Source organism: Pocillopora damicornis, chromosome 1 (genome assembly GCF_964200805.1).
Source record: "Pocillopora damicornis chromosome 1, jaPocDami1.2, whole genome shotgun sequence".
NCBI lineage: Eukaryota > Metazoa > Cnidaria > Anthozoa > Scleractinia > Pocilloporidae > Pocillopora > Pocillopora damicornis.
The window spans coordinates 38,887,090-38,905,464 of NC_142670.1; the positions used below are offsets into that span (position 1 = coordinate 38,887,090).

The following is an 18,375-nucleotide window of genomic DNA, read 5'->3' on the forward strand; positions in this document are numbered from 1 at the left end:
CCTGCTTCTCCATCCGGGACATTGAAAGCTTAGGAGCCACGCGTTTAACTTGGGTGAAACAAAGATGGCGGATGCGAGAGAATTACAAGCGAATCTTACCGAATATCGTGCTCAGTTCAGACAGGCGAGTTTCTTTTTATGTTTGAAAGATATAAGAATGAATCAGGATAGCCAATTTTTAGCTTTATTGAGCTCTATTTGAGTATTCTTTCGAACAGTCCATAATTGAGAAGAAAACATGTAAATGTACGTTTTCCTGAACCAGGTCGAAGCCGCGCTGACGACGGATCCAGATAATGACGAACTCATCAAGTTAAAACAAGATTTACAGGTAAATTTTACTCTTTGATTGTTTTTATTTGCTGGTAAATCATCTCTTTCGCGTTTGGCCTTTGAGCGTGTAGTGCAGTACTTCAACACACAAAAGAGTTTCTCCGGTCAAATGCACACAAAACCAAATGATTGCAGAATATTGAAGTTACTATGTTCCCTCAAATACTCATGGTTATTTACTTTATTTTTGTTGTTGTTGTTGTTTTTTTTTACTCCAGGAGGTGATAAATCTTACTTTAGATCTTCTGAAGGTGAACGAGGTAAGGTTTACATCGTGTATATATTCAATCATTCTCTTTACTTCAGTAAACTGCACATTGCGCAGTTTACTGAAGTTAAGATTGGCATTCAGGTAATACACAGTACGCCATCAAGTGTAAAACTTCAATATTTTAAGTGTGCAACCGATTTAGCACTAAGAATAAATCATGCATCAGTTAAATAGACAAAGGAAAATTTTCTCAGTTGATCTTTTAGTCATACTAAAGTTACAGCCACCTTTTTGAAGCAAAGCAAATGAAAAGGAACAGAGGTCATTTTTCATGTTAATTTGTTGACCCATTCTAGATAATACTCAAGAGATTGTCTTTGAAAATTGCTCAAAGAAATATTCTTCCTGAGATAATTATTATTTATGGTTGAAGTATGAAATTAATTTCTGGTCACAATGACAAGTTTGACTTGTTTTGTTTTTTTTTTTTTATCCTTTTCAATTTGTTTTACAGTAGTCTCCAAACCTACAAAAACATGTCAAACAAGATTGAGATATTTGAAAACCTCAGTGTATACTTTCTTGATTCTTATACAATGTACATAGAAAACATGAGACTTGTCAAGAATTCCAGATGGTCTGTGATGAAGATTGAATCAGCAGATATACAAACTTAAGGATTGTATGATCACATACTTGATGTATGATAACATATGTGAGAAAGATTTCACCCGTATTGAGATTCATGTCAGACATGTTTAAGATCTTTTACATGTGTGTGCCTCCTTTCTATTAGAAAACTGTCATTCCCTCGGCTGCCTTCAAATGGAAAGTTGGACAAAAATGTCAAGCTGTGTGGAGTCAGGATGGAAGGTAAAATCTGGAGCATCACCATGTTTCCTACATTTTGTACTTTTTTTGAATGAGGTCCTTAACCCTGTATACCCAAACATCAGTATCCATAGTCTCTATATTGTGTTCTATATATTTCCTAAGGTGCTGACAAGGAGAATTTGTCTAACAATCAGAAGCCTCGTTAATTTGTGATCATTTCCCTTATTCTTATCACCTTTATGAGTGATTCAGAGGTGATACTGTTAGGAGATTTTAGATGTTGGTCACTCTAAGGGATCAAAGGGTTTATTAATAAAATTAATATTCAAGGAATGGTGTTTCAGCCAGAGGGAGATAATGAAGTATATCTAGGGACCCTTCCTTGGATTAAGGCAGGTGGAGAACACAGAAGCTGAATTTTGTAATCACAAGAATTGGTGTTAACTTTGTTCCTTTTCTTTCTTTAATTTGTGCTTTTGTTATGGAGTTTGATCATAAATAAGCTATAATGGTTATTTTCTTTCTTCAGTTACTACGATGCAACTATCGATAGTATATCAGAAGACTTCACAACATGCACAGTTTCATTTGAAAAATATGGAAATACAGAAATTGTAAAGGTCAGTGAGCAATAAGCTATATTAGTAGTTTCTGAAACAAGAAGTATTTCCCACCCTTACTGGAGCACAGATTTATCCTCAAAGTGCCACCAAGGTGAAAAGTGTTGCTCTGATTCTCTTCCTCTTCTGATATTGCACTGTGTTTCAAGCCATGCTGGTCTTTGTGGCAAAGTCAGGTTTTCTTTTTCTTTTTTTTCTTTTTTTTTTCTTTTTTAATAAATCACTTCCCATTTAACCCTTTAATTCCTGTGAGTGACCAAGACAGAATTTCTCCTTACAACATCAATACAAAATCAAGAAGAAAAGTGATGAGTACCAGGAAAAGTATCAATTGGGGGATTATTAGTTGATCTAATACCAAATTCTCAGAAGTAACATGAGAAGAATTTTATAGCAGACAGTAAGGAGAATTACTAAAAAGATCATGGGAGTTAAAGGGTTAAAGTGTTCACTATTACCAGATTATGTGTATTGTACACTATACACTCCATGATTGTGATTTATTAAAGCTTGGGAAACACACACACAGCACATGTGAACAAAACATACCAGTGTGGGAAAGAGAAGCAAGAATTTTACATAAAAATATTCACAAACAAAGTGAACAGAAATCAAACAGTGTTGATTCACACAGTGCATTTCAATTTCATGCAGGTTTCATCACTAAGAGAAAAAGAACAAGCTGATTCCTCCGCACCTAAAAGGGTGGCTGAAACTAGCATTATGGCTGCACCAAGCACTTCAAAGAAATCTAGGTACTGCTGTTCATAAACTTGCATGTGTACCTACTATACCTCTTCTCATCAGATAAGATTATACCAGAGGTTAACTCAACCTTTTCAGGTCCTGTTCCTTTTTTTCACACATTGTAGATTATCATTTAAGTGGCCTATTTGCTAAATATGACAATTGGAAAACATTCTCTTTCTGAAAGGCATGAAAGAGAAGTTTGGTTTCAAAGGCAGAATCACCTTCACCAAATTTAGCCTCAACCTAAAGAACAAACAATAGCTAAAGTGAAAACCAGTGGGCCAATAACTTCCAGAGTTATGTGTTTCACTTTCAGCAGCTTGAATCATCTAGGACTGCTGCTACTCCCCCCTGGATGGGTTGCCAGTCAATCAGGTTTTCCCGACAGTTAGCTAGTATCATTTTATTCCTGGGAGGAGAAGGAGGTTTTGTGAAAGTTTACTTCTTGCTCAATGACCTGACTTTCTTGGTCAAGTCATAATTCTGATGAAATTCAACCCTTTACACCCTGACACCAGTTTGTATATTCTCTGTACTGTTCGCTACACATTTCCTAAGGCACAGACTAGAAGAATTTGTTTAACAATCAAGAGGTTCTTTAGTTGGTGATCATTTCCTTTATTCTTGGGACCTTAATGTGTGAATTTCAGGGATGAAATTGTTGGGAGAAATTAGATGCTAGTCACTCCAAGGGATTAAAGGGTTAAATTGGAGAAACTACATGTAAAGTCTTCTACTCTGACTTAAAGCACTTTCTAATATCCTTAACTTTCGAAATTTATTCAATTTGTGCAATTCATGTTAAACTGCAGTCTCTTTCAATGATTTCAAGACATCTGTTTCATTAATTTTTTTTTTTTTTTGCGGTAGGGCCAATGAGGATGCTCTTCGTGAACAGAAAAAGAAGAAAATGATGAAAAAGAAACAAAGAGCCAAGGTAAAGAGTTCTAAATAAGGGAAGTCAGAGGTTTGGTGAAATCAAACTACAATACCTGCTCCAGCAAGACACCAAAATATTGCAAATCTACAAAATTAATATCTTGTAGAATTCTTGCTCTACACAGTATTGTATTGTCCATTGATTAATCTGAGAGTCATTGGCAAGCAACAGTCATAACTATACTGTTGCGACATAGTGCATGTTTGTAAATTGCTTTGTACATCTCTTCTAAGGAAATTGAAGAACAAAGGGAAAAAGACAAACAGAACTGGTTGGATTTCTTCCATAATTCAAAAGTGAGGCAGAGTGTGTGTGTTTTATGATAATTTAAATTACCATTATCATTATCATCATCATCAATTTTTTTCCACTGTGGCAGTATTTGTACAGTTGTTTTACCTACTCCTTCTTGTCAGAAAGCCTGAATGGGTTTCTGCCAAAGTGTCATGGAAATGTGTACTTTTCTGGGTACATCATCATGAAAATCATTTTACTCGACTCACACTTGTGCAGTTGAGGGATGCAGAGGGCTGATGGTTATAAGCTGAACCCCAGATCAAGGGATCCAGATTTAAGCCATCAAGCCATGGCCAATTTATTGTGTTCTATTGTTTGGCATGACAACTCTCTCTCATAATGGGGGGGGGGGGGGGGGGGTGTGTTGCCTAACCTGCTTTGAAGCAGCGTGCTTCATGTTGCAGAAACTGGGGACAAGCAAGAGCAGTTATGGGTGGCTAGGCCAGTAAGACACACGCATAACTGACACCTTTGACGCAGTTATGCAGACTTACTTAAGGACTCCCAAACCCAGGAATGGAAGAGGTTAAAATTAGGGACAAAACCTGTGGAGACAATTTGTCCGTGAGCAGAAGATGCCTCCAAATATTAATACCTTCCTCCTCTTGCTTTGTGAATGCTAATTGATCTTGTTCACCTACTGCATATCAAGATATGTTTTCCTAGGATAAAAAACATCAAACAACATTGACAGGTTGTGAAGGAACTGGAAGAGTCGGATATAAAAGCTTATGTACATAAGTTGTTTCAACTGTCTTTGTCTGCAGTTGTAGATCAATTGTAATATGTTTTTAGAAATTAGGAATGTTGAATAGCCTCTTTTGGAGGGAACTTGTGTTATTCTGCAGTCACGACACACTTAGCTAAGCACACGTTTGTTTGTGGTTATCAGACTTTTTTTTTCTGCTTGATTTAGGGAGGTGGATCCAGCAAATCTGGAAAGAGTCTAAAGGGTGTGTCAAAAAAGAGCATTTTTGCCTCCCCAGAATCAATACAGGGAAAGGTGAGTTATTCTACTGCAATGTTGCGAGTCTTGGCTTGATAATAATTTTAATGATGATACTGATAATATTGCTGATAATATGTGTTCTGTCATGCGTTGCGCTACTCCCGTGCGAGTTGGGCATGCCGGGGAATTTTAGTTAAGTTTAGTCATGTGCTGGCGATGTTTTCAAATTCTTGCTTCACCCTGAAAATTTGTCAAAATAAATCACGGAGACGGCCTCGTTTTCAAAAATTTTAACCTCTTCTCAGGGACGAGACTAATGGACCAGAACAATAAGAAAAGTGTGCATTTTAATGATGATAATAATGCTTATGATAATGATGATAGTAATAATATTTATAATGAAGAGAAGGATGATGATTAAAAGGAGACTTATCCAAAATGTAGTTTGTACACTTGGAACAATCTTGAAGAGCGTAAAGACCTGATGTGAGAAGAAGCGAGGCGTACCGGATATTCTTAGTAATGCATAACTACCCACCGTGCTAAGGAAACGGTTCATCCTCTGATTTAGGGGACAGTGCTGTGACTTGTCATAAATATCCTGGCATTTCTAGAAGCTGACAACAATAACAACATGATAATTTATTTGAGATGGCCAAAAACACCAACATAATTATTCTTACCTTTCAAGGTTGGTGTTGGAACATGTGGAATCGGGGGACAACCTATGACGCAGTTCACACAGCCAGACAAACTTGTTTACAAGAGATGATAATTCCGTTAGTGTCACGCTGTCACGAAACCAAGAAGAGTGACAGTGTATACGACTTTTAAAACTCTATTAAAACTGTACAGACACATTTTAAGTTTACACTCCATATAGATGCACAATCAACCTTGCAGTTTTGTGGGTCTTAGTGATCTACAAAAGTTTTTAAAGATGAAACTGAGATCAGCAAAGATTATCTCTCCCAGCTCGCACAGCTGCTGAGAGAAATATGAATCGTCGGATTAGGAACGTCAGAGTGCAGTCTCAACTGACATTTTAAGGGTTAAATAGCGATTAGGAGGATAGCTTTCGCTCTTCTTCTCGTGTTACCTCTCTATAACCTAAACCAATTTTGCCTTTAACTTGTTTGTTTTATTTTGTTTTTCACCATAAATCTGTGTTTAATTAGACTAGTTTCACTTGTAAGCTTAATGAATTAAGGTTTTGAATGGTGAATCCTCCACTCAAATATATTAACTCCTAAGAGGCGTTTTATAAACAATTTTGGTTAGTTGAATTAAAAGAACAAGTTAAATGCGTCCTCTTTATTTTCCTGCTTTACCATTGATGGCAATTCTCGCTTGTTCAAGAAAGAGAGACTTAAAATATCCTATTTCTGAGCAATATCTCTGCTTGTTTATCGTGACTTTCTTATGTTCCAGGAAAAAGCGGATGTTTGACTATTGTATTACTTTGACTTTCGTGACCTTGCGCAAGACAATGGGCTCCACAAAAAATGCAGCGCACAAAACCGCGGTTTAGAAAGAGAAAATATTCAATATTTGATATTTAGTGATACGTAAAAGGAAAGTTCTGGCTTAGGGTTAGCGAAAGAGTTTTACGCCATCATGTCGTACATTGTGGAGAGATTTCAAAAAAAAGCTAGGTTTATAAACGAAAGCGAAGCCGGAATGATTCGAGAGAAACTCGAAATACTCGTAAGCAACATTATAACCCAAGTGGAAAAGCACGACAGCCGATTTCAGAGTACATTGGTCAAAAGCGGAAGTGTTTACGAAGGAACCAAAGTTCGTGAGCCAAATGAGTTCGACTTCATGATCCAAATGGATTCTCTTTCGAACACGCCATTACTTCGTCCCTGTGACAAAGGCGATGGATATGTAAAGCTCTCCCTTGAAAACCGTGAGTGGGAAGACTTTAGAGATGCCGATGGCTTTTTCAGTCCAAATCTGCTGTCCCGCTTCTTCAAGCAGCTTGTGAATAAATCGCTCAACGATATCAAAATACCCGAAGGTTTGGCCGTACGACGAACGAGACCGTCATTAAGAGAGTCTTCTTGGTGGCCTGTGTATGCCGATCTGTTAGGAGACAGTGGTGAAGAAAGCCAATCTGGTGCTGTGTACTCGGAAAATCATGGCCCAGCTACAACACTTTATGTACAATGGCAAGGAGGAAGTAGTTACAAGAATTTATGGATAAGTGTTGATCTAACACTGTCCATAGATTACCCCATATCCAAACTCCTTGTTCCGCTGGCAGAAATCCCTTTGGCCGAGGCGAATAGCATTCTTCAGAGGTGCGGATTTCACGTCGTTCCCGCCGGACTCGACAGTTGGCGCATTTCTTTTTCTATGGTCGAGAAAGAAGTTCTGGCATCTTCTTCTGACGGCTTCAAACAGTGCTACCGGGTACTGAAAATCGTGAGAGATGTTGTGTGTGAGAATCTTGGATGGGATGCTTCCCTGGTTCCATCGTACGTTTTCAAAACAGTTCTTCTTTCTCAGCTGTTCACAAATGGTCATCGTTGGGAGAAGGATCGTCGCACCCAAACGATTGTCGAACATTTGGATCGCGTCATGCAAGGTGTGAAAGCGGAAAAGATTCAGAGTTGCTTCCTAAGGAGGTACAACCTGCTTTCTCCATCCGATCACGAGAACAAGCTGCGACAGTGTGTCCTGGAGGAAATGCTCCGCGCGATGAGAGGGATGGAAATGGCCTTTTCTAGGGAAGAAGCTAGAGAAAGAAAACTGCAGATAAGGGTCTTGGAAATGGTTGATGTCCTCGACTATATGATCTCGTCTCTTCTCCGTGGAAAGAATCCTTCCGTTGTCTGGAATAAAGTGTTTATCAATATCGGCAACCTCCCAAATCCTAGGAAGGGTGGTGAGTTCATGAATGAGCTTACCGACCTCAATTGCAAAGAGCTTAGCGAGAAAGCTTATTTCAAGTTGATTCAGATATGGAGTTCGACGCAAGATTTCTTCAGGAAATTATTGATCGCACTTAAAGGGGAACTGAGCTTGTTGGCTCACAAGTTTAGGATCTTGCTTTTTAAGAAGAAAGAGAACTTCGAGCGTCAACATAGGCGTCTAACAGAAAATGAAGTTGAGAAAGTGTCCCTTCATCAATTTGCCTTCGAGTTTTTGGAGGATGATTTTGTCCACTGTTACGTCATGGACAAAAACTCAATTTTGCCGAACCTTCATAAAGCAATCCGTCCTGAATTTAAATCATTAAGTTTCTTCCAGGGTGTTGCTGAAGTGGCAACGAGAGAGGGCAGTACCAGAGGACTTGCTCAGCTAAAACAGCAGTTGAAGCAGTACCTTTTCATGGTCCCTGAGGAGTACCTCATGGACGGCGTTGTTGACTATGTCAGCCACATAATTGTCCATTCCAAAGAAGTGTTGAAATTTAAACTTGAGCATATCTCAATTCCAGAGTTGGATCTAGATTAGGCACATTGACCTTTCCTTGGCCTCTTTGCTAACCAGTTAGATTTACAACTGTCAAAATGCTTTGAATTGATTACTGAAAATCTTATTTTACTTTATATCGTTGGGTATAAATGCCAAGATATTACAATAGCTACGATAAATAAGACGATTCACCATCCATGTTTGATAACATGGATGAGAGCTTGAGAGCTGATAAAGGCATTGCGAGGCACGTTGACGCGAGCGGCGTTCTCTGTACTCTTATGGACTCGGGTGAATTGGCCAATCAGTTTGCGACATTACTGTATTGAAGTAATACTATATTTACAAAGTAATTAAGGTAAAAAACAAACATTTAAACCTAAGCGAACTCTATGGATATAGAATATTTATTGTCAACAACTTGCCCAAGTCTAGCCCTTAGAGTTGTGTGATTTTCCTTTGATGATGAAATGTTTTACTGTTAAGTTTTTTTTTCTTTTTTGGAGAATGTCCCCTTTCCTTAAGTGATCTCCAAAATTCACAATGTTTTTAGCAGTATTTTATTCTCACAGGCACTATTCGATCACATCAAGTACAACTCTGTCTCACACACAGAGCGTAATTTTACTGGATCCTATTCTTATATTAGTTATGGTCATAATTTGGTCAGACAGGAATTTCCGGTCCTTGTCGATTCGTATCTATTAGTTAGCTTACATTTATGTCAAAATCATCAGGCCCTATTTGTCACGCAACATGATAAAAAATCGTTCCAGTCACTTTTACCGTATTTACGGAATCTCCCTACCAGTGTGTGCCAGTAATTAATTATCTCAGCTGTAAATATTGACGTAAATTAAGAATTTGATTGTCTTCACGTGTCTTGTTTTTGAGCATGTTTTAAATATGGCCCTCTCGGGTGCAGTCTGCAGAACAAGCGTAATTTTGGCGAGCGAGTGGTATCTTTGCTTTTTACGAAAGCGGAAGGCTGGGGAGAGAAAGAAATTCGTACTTAGGGGATGAGCGACAGTCAAAAGGAGGGAGAGAAGGGGGGCAGTGAATATTACTAATAGATAATCAATTAAATGTCTCACTTGCCCGCCGTTACCAAAGCTGCCCCGAACTTTTGTTAGAAACTAATAGAATTAATAGGCTGTGATATAACTCGAAGGTTCCGTAAAGTGAAAATGTGCTCCTTTAATAAGAACAAATTTAATGGCCCAGTAGTATTGGAAACATGTTGATGAGGTTAGGTACGACACCCACGAGCGATGGCCTAATTTTCTGGGAAACACAACTGAATTCCTCATGCATTCACTGCTCAAGGACAAATTATCACACGACAAAATTACCATGTTTCTTATGCGTGGCAGCTTCTAAGGTTACGTTTTCAGATCATGTTTTCATCATGATCTGTGCAGAAATAGATTATAGATGATACTCAAACAAGTGGAACACTAGGCAAGTGTATTACTGACGTTCGAAACACATTTGACCTCATCTTTTTCTGAAGAGAAACACAGTGACATGGAATCTAACCATTTTAGGAGATAAAAAACCAGGAAGTAAACTTGAACATAATGACGTTATCTAAACGTCTCTCCTCTGACGGATCCTATGTAAGTAGCAATTAAAATGCCCCACGTAAAAGCCAGCTTTTATTGTAAAACATATTACGCATTTAACTGGGACCCAGGTCGCTCAGAGCTTCCGTCACGTTCTATTGTAAACTTGTCCTTACGAAAACGGTGAGAACTCTTTTTATGTTTAAAAATTTTAGAAAATTTCGAAGCTGAAGCCAGGTTTCAAGACGAAACCCGAATTGATACTAGAGACTCGAAACGCTTGTCACCAACATCTTGGCAGACATAAGAAAGCGTGATCCAAGATTTTTGAACGCAATGGTCAAAAGCTGAAGCGTTTACGAAGAAACGAAAGTTTGCAAGCCGAATGAATACGACTTCATGGTAAAGATAACCCCTCTTACAGACAAACCATTAATCTTACAGAGCTCCTCCTGCTACGTGTAACTATTTCCTGGAGAAGATCAGTGGAAAGATTTCAGAGATGAAAAAAGGCTCCTTCAAGCCATACTTGCTTTCTTTTCACTTAAAAAAAAATTCCTGAAGGATCGAACATTTACAGAGCTCCCCCAGACGAGTCGGAGGGACGTTTGTGGCTCCTGTTTCGTGGAATACTACGTGACAGTGGCGAGGAAAATGCATCTGGTGTCACATACTCTGCGACACTACCTGGCAGGTTTAAATTTTCACCCACCCTTGCGTGGAGGACAGTCAAATGCCCTTGGGTTGCTCAGAGTAGGTAGCAGCAGGACGGCAAGGACGAAGTTGTTACTTTCTTAACGCGACCTTTTTTGCTGCCTTACATACGTGTGACGTTTCCTGGATCGGAACCTTTCCAAATGGCCGTCGATTAAACGTCAAAAAGGTTTATAGAAAATTTGGTTTTGCACGATAGATATGGTTCATTTGCTCCTTTAGGATTCTTTAACGTAAGAGAAATGTATTGGGACAAAAAAAGGGGGAAATTTGCCGTCAGTTACACTTAAAAAAGGAGACTGTTATCCAAAATGTAGTTTGTACACTTGGAACAATCTTCAAGAGCGTAAAGACGTCGACCTGATGTGAGAAGAAGCCTGGTGTACCGGATATTCTTGGTGATGCATAACTGCCCCGCCATTCTAAGAAAACGGTTTATCCTCTGAGTGGGAGGACATTGCTGTGACTCGTCATAAATATCCTGGCATTCAGTTCTAGAGGCTGACTACAAGAACAACATGATAATTTATTTGAGATGGGCAAAAACACTGACATAATCATTCTTTGGAACATGTGGAATCGGGGGACAACCCATGACGCAGTTTACACAGCTAGACAAACTTGTTTATAAGAGATGATAATTCGTTAGTGTCACGCTGTCACGAAACCAAGAAGAGTGACTGCACAGACACATTTTAAGTTTACACTCCACGTAGATGTACAATCAAGCTTATAATTTTTGGGGTTATAGTGATCTATGAAAAATAATAAAAATAAAACTGAGATCAACAAAGATTAACTCTCCCAGCTCGCACAACTGCTGAGAGAAATATGAACCGTCGGCCGGATTAGGAGCAGTCAGAGTGCATTATCAACTGACATTTTCAGGGTTAAATAACTACTATGAGGATGGCTTTCGCTCTTCATCTCGTGTTACCCTTCTATTCCCTTAACTACTTTTTGCTTTAAATTGTTTGTTTTATTTTGTTTTTCGCCTTAAATCTGTATTTAATTAGACTGGTTTCATTTGTAAGCTTAATGATTTAAAGTTTTGAATGGTAAATCCTCAAACAAATAAATTAACCCCTTGGAGGCGTTAGATAAAAAACTTTGGTTAGTTGAATTGTAAGAACAAGCTTAATGTGTCCACATTATTTTCCTGTTTTACCATTGCCCAGGACAATTTCCGATCGTCCAGTTGTTTGTAATTATTCCGAGAAAGAAAGGGGTACCTAAAATGTCCCATTTCTGAGAATAGTCTCTCCTTATATACCGTGTCTGCCTTATGTTCCAAGAAACAGCGCTTGTTTGAGTTATATCAGTGTGACTTCCGTGATTCTGCACAAGATAATAGGCACCGGAAACAACGCAACAACTTGAAAAGCCCATATTAGGAAGTTCAAATATTCAATATTTGATATTCTGTGAGACGCATATGGAAAGTTCTTGCTTGTTTAGCGAAAGAGTTTTTCCGCCGTCATGTCGTACATTGTGGAGAGATTTGAAGAAAAAGCTAGGTTTATAAACGAAAGCGAAGCCGAATTGATTCGAGAGAAACTCGAAATCCTCGTAAGAAACATCGTAACCCAGGTGGAAAAGCACGACAGCCGATTTCAGAGTACATTGGTCAAAAGCGGAAGCGTTTACGAAGGAACCAAAGTTCGTGAGCCAAATGAGTTTGACTTCATGATTCAAATGGATTCTCTTACGAATACGCCATTACTTTGTCCCTGTGACAAAGGCGATGAATATGCGAAGCTCTCCCTCGAAAGCCGTGAATGGGAAGACTTCAAAGATGCCGATGGCTTTTTCAGTCCAAATCTGCTGTCCCGCTTCTTCAAGAAGCTTGTGAATAAATCGCTTGACGATATCAAAGTACCTGAAGGTTTGGCCGTACTACGAACGAGACCATCATTATTTAAAGAAACGTGGTGGCCTGTGTATGCAGATCTGCTCGGAGAAAGTGGTGAAGAAAGCCAATCTGGTGCTATGTACTCGGAAAATCATGGTCCAGCTACAACACTTTATATACGGTGGCAAGGAGGAAGTAGTTATAAGGATTTAACGATGAGTGTTGATCTAACACTGTCCATAGATTACCCCATATCCAAACTCCCTGTTCCTTTGGCAGAAATTCCTTCGGCCGAGGCGAATAGCATTCTTCAGAGGTGCGGATTTCACGTCGTTCCCGCGGGACTTGACAGTTGGCGCATTTCGTTTTCTGTGGTCGAGAAAGAAGTTCTGGCATCTTCTTCTGACGGCTTCCAAACGTGCTACCGAATACTGAAAATCGTGAGAGATGTTGTGTGTGAGAATCTTGGATGGGATGCATCTCTGGTTCCGTCGTACGTGTTCAAGACAGTTCTTCTTTCTCAGCTGTTCACGAATGGTCATCCCTGGCAGAAGGATCGTCGCTCCCAAACGATAATCGAACATTTGGATCACGTTATACAAGGTGTGAAAGCGGAAAAGATTCAGAGTTGTTTTCTGAGGAGGTACAACCTGCTTTCTCCATCCGATCACGAGAACAAGCTGCGCCAGTGTGTCTTGGAGGAAATGCTGCGTGTGATGAGAGGAATAGAAATGGCCTTTTCTAGGGAAGAAGCTAGAGAAAGAAAACTGCAGATAAGGGTCTTGGAAATGGTTGATGTCCTCGACTACATGATCTCGTCTTTTCTTCGTGGAAAGAATCTTTCTGTTGTCTGGAATAAAGTGTTTGTCAACATCAACAACGTCCCAAACGCTAGAAAGCATGGTTGGTTCACGAATGAGCTTACCGACCTTAACTGCACAGAGCTTAGTGAGAAAGCTTATTTCAAGTTGATTCAGATATGGAATTTCACAGAAGATTTCTTCAGGAAATTATTAGTCTCACTTAAAGGGGAACTGAACTTATTGGCTCAGAAGTTTAAGATCTTGCTTTTTATGAAGAAAGAGAACTTCGAGCGTCAACATATGCGTCTAACAGAAAATGAAGTTGAAAAAGTGTCCCTCCATCAATTTGCCTTGGAGTTTATAGATGATAGTTTTGTTGACTGTTACGTCGAGGGCGAAAACTCAACTTTGCCAAACCTTCATAAAGCAATCCGTCCTGAATTTAAATCATCAGGTTTCTTCCAGGGTGTTGCTGAAGTGGCAACGAGAGAGGGCAGTAGCAGAGGCCTTGCTCGGCTGAAACAGCAGTTAGAGCAGTACCTTTTCATGGTCCCTGAGGAGTACCTCATGGACGGCATTGTCGACTATGTCAGGCACATAATTGTTCATGCCAAAGAAGTATTGAAACTTAAACTTGAGCATGTCTCAATTCCAGAGTTGGATCTAGATTAGGCACATTGAACTTTAATATATTTTGCTTTGACTTGGTTACTGAAAATCTAATTTTACTGTATATCGTTGGGTATAAATATCAAGATATTACAATAACTACGATAAATAAGACGATTCACCATCCATGTTTGAGAGCTGATAAAGGCATAGCAAGGCACGTCGACGCAAGCAGCGTTCTCTGTACTCTTATCGACTAGAGCAAATTGGCCAATCAGTTTGCGACATTACTGCCGATTGTGGTCAAAACATATTGCCTACTATAGAGAATTTGAAGCAATACTATATTTGCAAAGTAAAAATATGTTTCAACGGTAAAAAACAAACGTTTGAACTTAAGCGAACTTTATGGATATAGAATATTTATTTTCAACAACTTGTCCAAAAGCTGTGTGATTTTCCTGTGATAAAAATGCTTTATTGTTTATTTTTCCCCTTTTACTGTATTTACGGAATCTTCCTACCAGTGTGTGTCGGTAATTAATTATCTCAGTTGTAAATATTCGCATGAATTAAGAACTGAATTGACTTCACTTGACTTGACTTGTTTTTGAGCATATGTTTTCAAATATGACCCTCACGGGTGTAGGCTGCAGAACAACCGTAACTTTGGCGAGCGAGTGCTCAGTATTTTCTAGCTGAAAATAATAACAGCCATCTTTGCTTTGTACGAAAGCGGAAGGCTGGGGGGAGAGATAAATTCGGACCTAGGGGGTGAGCGACAGTCAAAAGGAATAGGAGATGTGGCGTGTAGCAATGAATATTATAACTAGATAATCAATTAAATGTTTCACTTGCCCGCCGGTACCAATGCTGTCCCGAACCTTTGTTAGAAATTAATAGCCTACATACGATACAATTTAAGGGTTCTGTAAAGGGAAGTCCGCAAAATTGTTCCCTTTTGATAAGCACAAATCCGATGGCTGAGTCGTATTAGCAAAATGTTGAGGCTCGGTACGACACCCAGAAGTGATGGCCGAATTTTTACGGAAACATAAATTCCTCATGCATTAACTGCTCTGGGACAAAATTTTGTACGACAAAATTACCACGTTCTCATAATGATCTGTTTAGAAATAGATTACAGATGCATGGCACCTAACCTAAGAACAAAAAAGTGGCACACTCAGCAAGTGTATAACTGATGTTCGTAACACATTTTGACTTCACCTGCTATCTTTTACTGAAAAGAAACAACCCGGTGACATAGAGTCTTTCCATTTAGGTAATAAAAAAGCAGGAAATAAACGTCGCAAATAATGACGTTATTTATATGTCTTTCCTCTGATTGATCAAATGTAAGTAGCAATTAAAATGCTTCACGTAAAAGTCAGCTTTGACTATAAAAGATATTACGCATATAGCTGGGAAACTGCGTGACCCCAATCGCTCAGAGCTTCCGTCACGTTCTGTTGTATTCGTGTCCTTACCTGAAACGGGGAGAACCCTTATCAGGTCAGAAATTTTAGAAAATTTCGAAGATAAAGCCAGGTTTCAAGACGAAAGCGAAGCCGAATTAATACGAGAGAGAGACTCGAAACGCTTGTCACCGGCATCATGGCAGATATAGGAAAACGCGATCCAAGATTTTTGAACGCATGGTCAAAAGCGGAAGTCACTTCCGCTTTTGACCATGCGTTGACCATGACTTTCGTTTCTTCGTAAACGGTTTACGAAGAAACGAAAGTTTGCAAGCCGAATGAATTCGAGTTCGTGGTAAAGATAACCCCTTTTACAGACAAACCATTAATCTTGCTGATCAGTTATTTCTTGAGGAAGGTCAGTGGAAAGACTTCAGAGATGAAAAGGCTCCTTCAGTCCAAACCTGTTTTCCCGTCACTTCACAAACCTTATCATGAAATCAACATGTGATGTGAAAACTCCTGAAGGATTGAGCATCTACAGAGCTACCCAGGACGAGTTGGAGGGACGTTTGTGGCTCCTGTTTCGTGGAATACTTCGGAAAATGCATCTGGTGTCACATACTCCGAAACGCATGGACCATCGACGACCCTCGACATGTACTGGAAAGGGGGCAAACGTTGTAACAAGTGAATGTGGACTTGACACCAGCTATGGACTTGCCCATATCCAAGCTTCCTGTTCTACGAACCGAAGCAAAAAAATTCAAGGGATTCCCCAGAAGACTAGCTGGGTTTGACGAGTGGCGCATCTCGTTTTCTATGGCTGGGAGAGAAATTCTGGCCACTTCCCATGACGGTTTTAAAGCAGGTTACAAATGAGATGACGCCGTCTGTAAATTTGGGATTGAGGGTCTCCTTAGTCTCATCGTAAAAATTTAAGACTGTTCTCTTGACCTAGTTGTTCATCAAAGATGTCCATGACTGGGAGGGGTTCCAATCTCAAACGATCATCGACGTTTTGGAGCTCATTTTGCAAGTAATAAAGCAGGAAAAGCTTCCCACTTTCTTCATGCCCAAGGATAAAAACATATCGAACAACATTGAAAGGGAGTGAAAGAGCCGGAAGACTTGGATATACTAGCTTATGTACATAAGTTGTTTGAACTGTCTTTGTCTGCAGTTGTAGATCAATTATAATTTTTTTAGAAACTGAGAACGTTTAAAGGCCTCTTTTGGAGGGTTACTTGAGTTACCATGTTGTCATGACACACTGCATTATGTACTAAGCTGAGCATAAGTTTGTTTGTTTGTGGTGACTAGATTTTTGTTTTTGTTTTTGTTTTCTGCTTGATTTAGGGAGGTGGATCCAGCAAAAAGATCATTTTTGCCTCCCCAGAATCAATACAGGGAAAGGTGAGTCGATCTACCGCAATGTAGTAAGTCATGGCTTGATAATGATGTTAATGATGATATTGATAATATTAGTGATAATATGTGTTCTGTCGTGCGTTGCGCTACTCCCGTGCGAGTTGGGCATGCCAGGGAGTTTTAGTTAAGTTTTGTCATATGCTGGAGGTGTAGACACATTTTTGATTCACCTTGAAAATTTGCCAAAATAAATCATAGTTATGCTACTGGAGACGGCCTCATTTTCAAGAATCTTAACTTCTACTCAGGGACGAGACTTATGGACCAGAATGGTAACAGAAATAAAAATACTGCTACAAAATTGTTCATTCTGATGATGATAATAATGCTTATGATAATGATGATAGTAATAATAATGATAATGAACTGATACGGATGATGATTAAAAGGAGACTGTTATCCAACTTGTAGTTTATACACTTGGAACAATCTTGAGGAGCGTAAAGAACTGATGTGAGAAAAAGCGAGGCGTACCGGATATTCTTAGTAATGCATAACTTCCTGCCATGCTAAGGAAACGCGGTTAATCCTCCGCTTTAGACTTGTCATAAATATCCTGGCATTTCTAGAAGATGACTACAAGAGCAACATGATAATTTATTTGAGATGGGAAAAAACACTAACATAATTATTCTTGCCTTTCAGGGTTGGTGTTGGAACATGTAGAATCGGGGGACAACCCATGACGCAATTCACTCAACCAGGCAAACTTGTTTTACAAGAGATGATAATTCCGTCAGTGTCACGCTGTCACGAAACCAAGAAGAGTGACCTTGTACATGACGGTAAAAACTCTATCAAAACTGTACAGACACATTTTAAGTTTACACTCTATATAGATGCACGATCAACCTTTAATTTTGTGGGTCGTAGTGATCTATAAAAGTTTTTAAAGATGAAACTGAGATCAACAAAGATTAACTCTCCCAGCTCGCACAGCTTCTGAGAGAAATATGAATCGTCGGATTATGAACGTCAGAGTGCATTCTCAACTGACATTTTCAGGGTTAAATGACTATTATGAGGATAGCTTTCGCTCTTCATCTCATATTATCTTTGTGAAACCTAAATCACTTTTTTCTTTAAGTTGTTTGTTTTATTTCGTTTCTTATTACAAATCTGAGTTTAATTAGACTGGTTTCATTTGAAAGTTTAATAAATTAAAGTTTTGAATAGTAAATCCTCCACTCAAATATATTATCTCTTGGAGGTGTTTGATAAACAATTTTGGTCAGTGGAATTGTAAGAACAAGCTCAATGTGTCCACATTATTTTCCTCTTTCACTATTGAAGGACAATTTCCGCTTGTTAAATTGTTTGTAATTATTCCGAGAAAGAAAGGAACACTTGTGTTCCAAGAGACAGCGCATGTTTGAGTTGCATTAGTTTCTGTGGTGTGGAAACTCCTGAAGGATTGAGCATTTACAGAGCTCCCCAGGACGAGTCGGAGGGACGTTTGTGGCTCCTGTTTCGTGGAATACTTTGTGACAGTGGCCAGGAAAATGCATCTGGTGTCACATACTCCGAAACGCATGGACCATTGACGACCCTCGATATTCATTGGAAAGGGGGCACAACTTATGACAACTTGAAAGTGAATGTGGACTTGACGCCAGCTAT

The 18,375-nt window shown here is 39.1% G+C and overlaps 3 protein-coding genes and 1 long non-coding RNA gene across 4 annotated transcripts; all 4 read left to right on the plus strand.

Annotated features, from left to right (window-relative positions):
- Positions 1–51: 51 nt before the first annotated feature.
- Positions 52–6,242, plus strand: LOC113676093 (survival of motor neuron-related-splicing factor 30). Its single transcript, XM_089211417.1, has 10 exons — positions 52–124; positions 266–331; positions 552–593; positions 1,341–1,417; positions 1,908–1,998; positions 2,653–2,753; positions 3,619–3,685; positions 3,922–3,984; positions 4,902–4,988; positions 5,626–6,242. Exons 1-10 carry the CDS (start codon positions 65–67, stop codon positions 5,704–5,706), a joined length of 735 nt encoding a protein of 244 aa, XP_089067543.1. The 5' UTR covers positions 52–64; the 3' UTR covers positions 5,707–6,242.
- Positions 6,231–9,237, plus strand: LOC149053757 (cyclic GMP-AMP synthase-like receptor). Its single transcript, XM_089211104.1, has one exon. It carries the CDS (start codon positions 6,552–6,554, stop codon positions 8,397–8,399), a length of 1,848 nt encoding a protein of 615 aa, XP_089067230.1. The 5' UTR covers positions 6,231–6,551; the 3' UTR covers positions 8,400–9,237.
- A 1,918-nt stretch (positions 9,238–11,155) lies between these two features.
- Positions 11,156–14,493, plus strand: LOC149053758 (cyclic GMP-AMP synthase-like receptor). Its single transcript, XM_089211106.1, has one exon. The coding sequence runs from the start codon at positions 12,119–12,121 to the stop codon at positions 13,964–13,966; it is 1,848 nt and encodes a 615-aa protein (XP_089067232.1). The 5' UTR covers positions 11,156–12,118; the 3' UTR covers positions 13,967–14,493.
- Positions 14,494–16,339: 1,846 nt separating this feature from the next.
- LOC149053759 (uncharacterized) lies at positions 16,340–17,772 on the plus strand. Its single transcript, XR_016188209.1, has 3 exons — positions 16,340–16,473; positions 16,684–16,740; positions 17,401–17,772. It is a non-coding gene; the product is annotated as an uncharacterized LOC149053759 (long non-coding RNA).
- Positions 17,773–18,375: the final 603 nt, after the last annotated feature.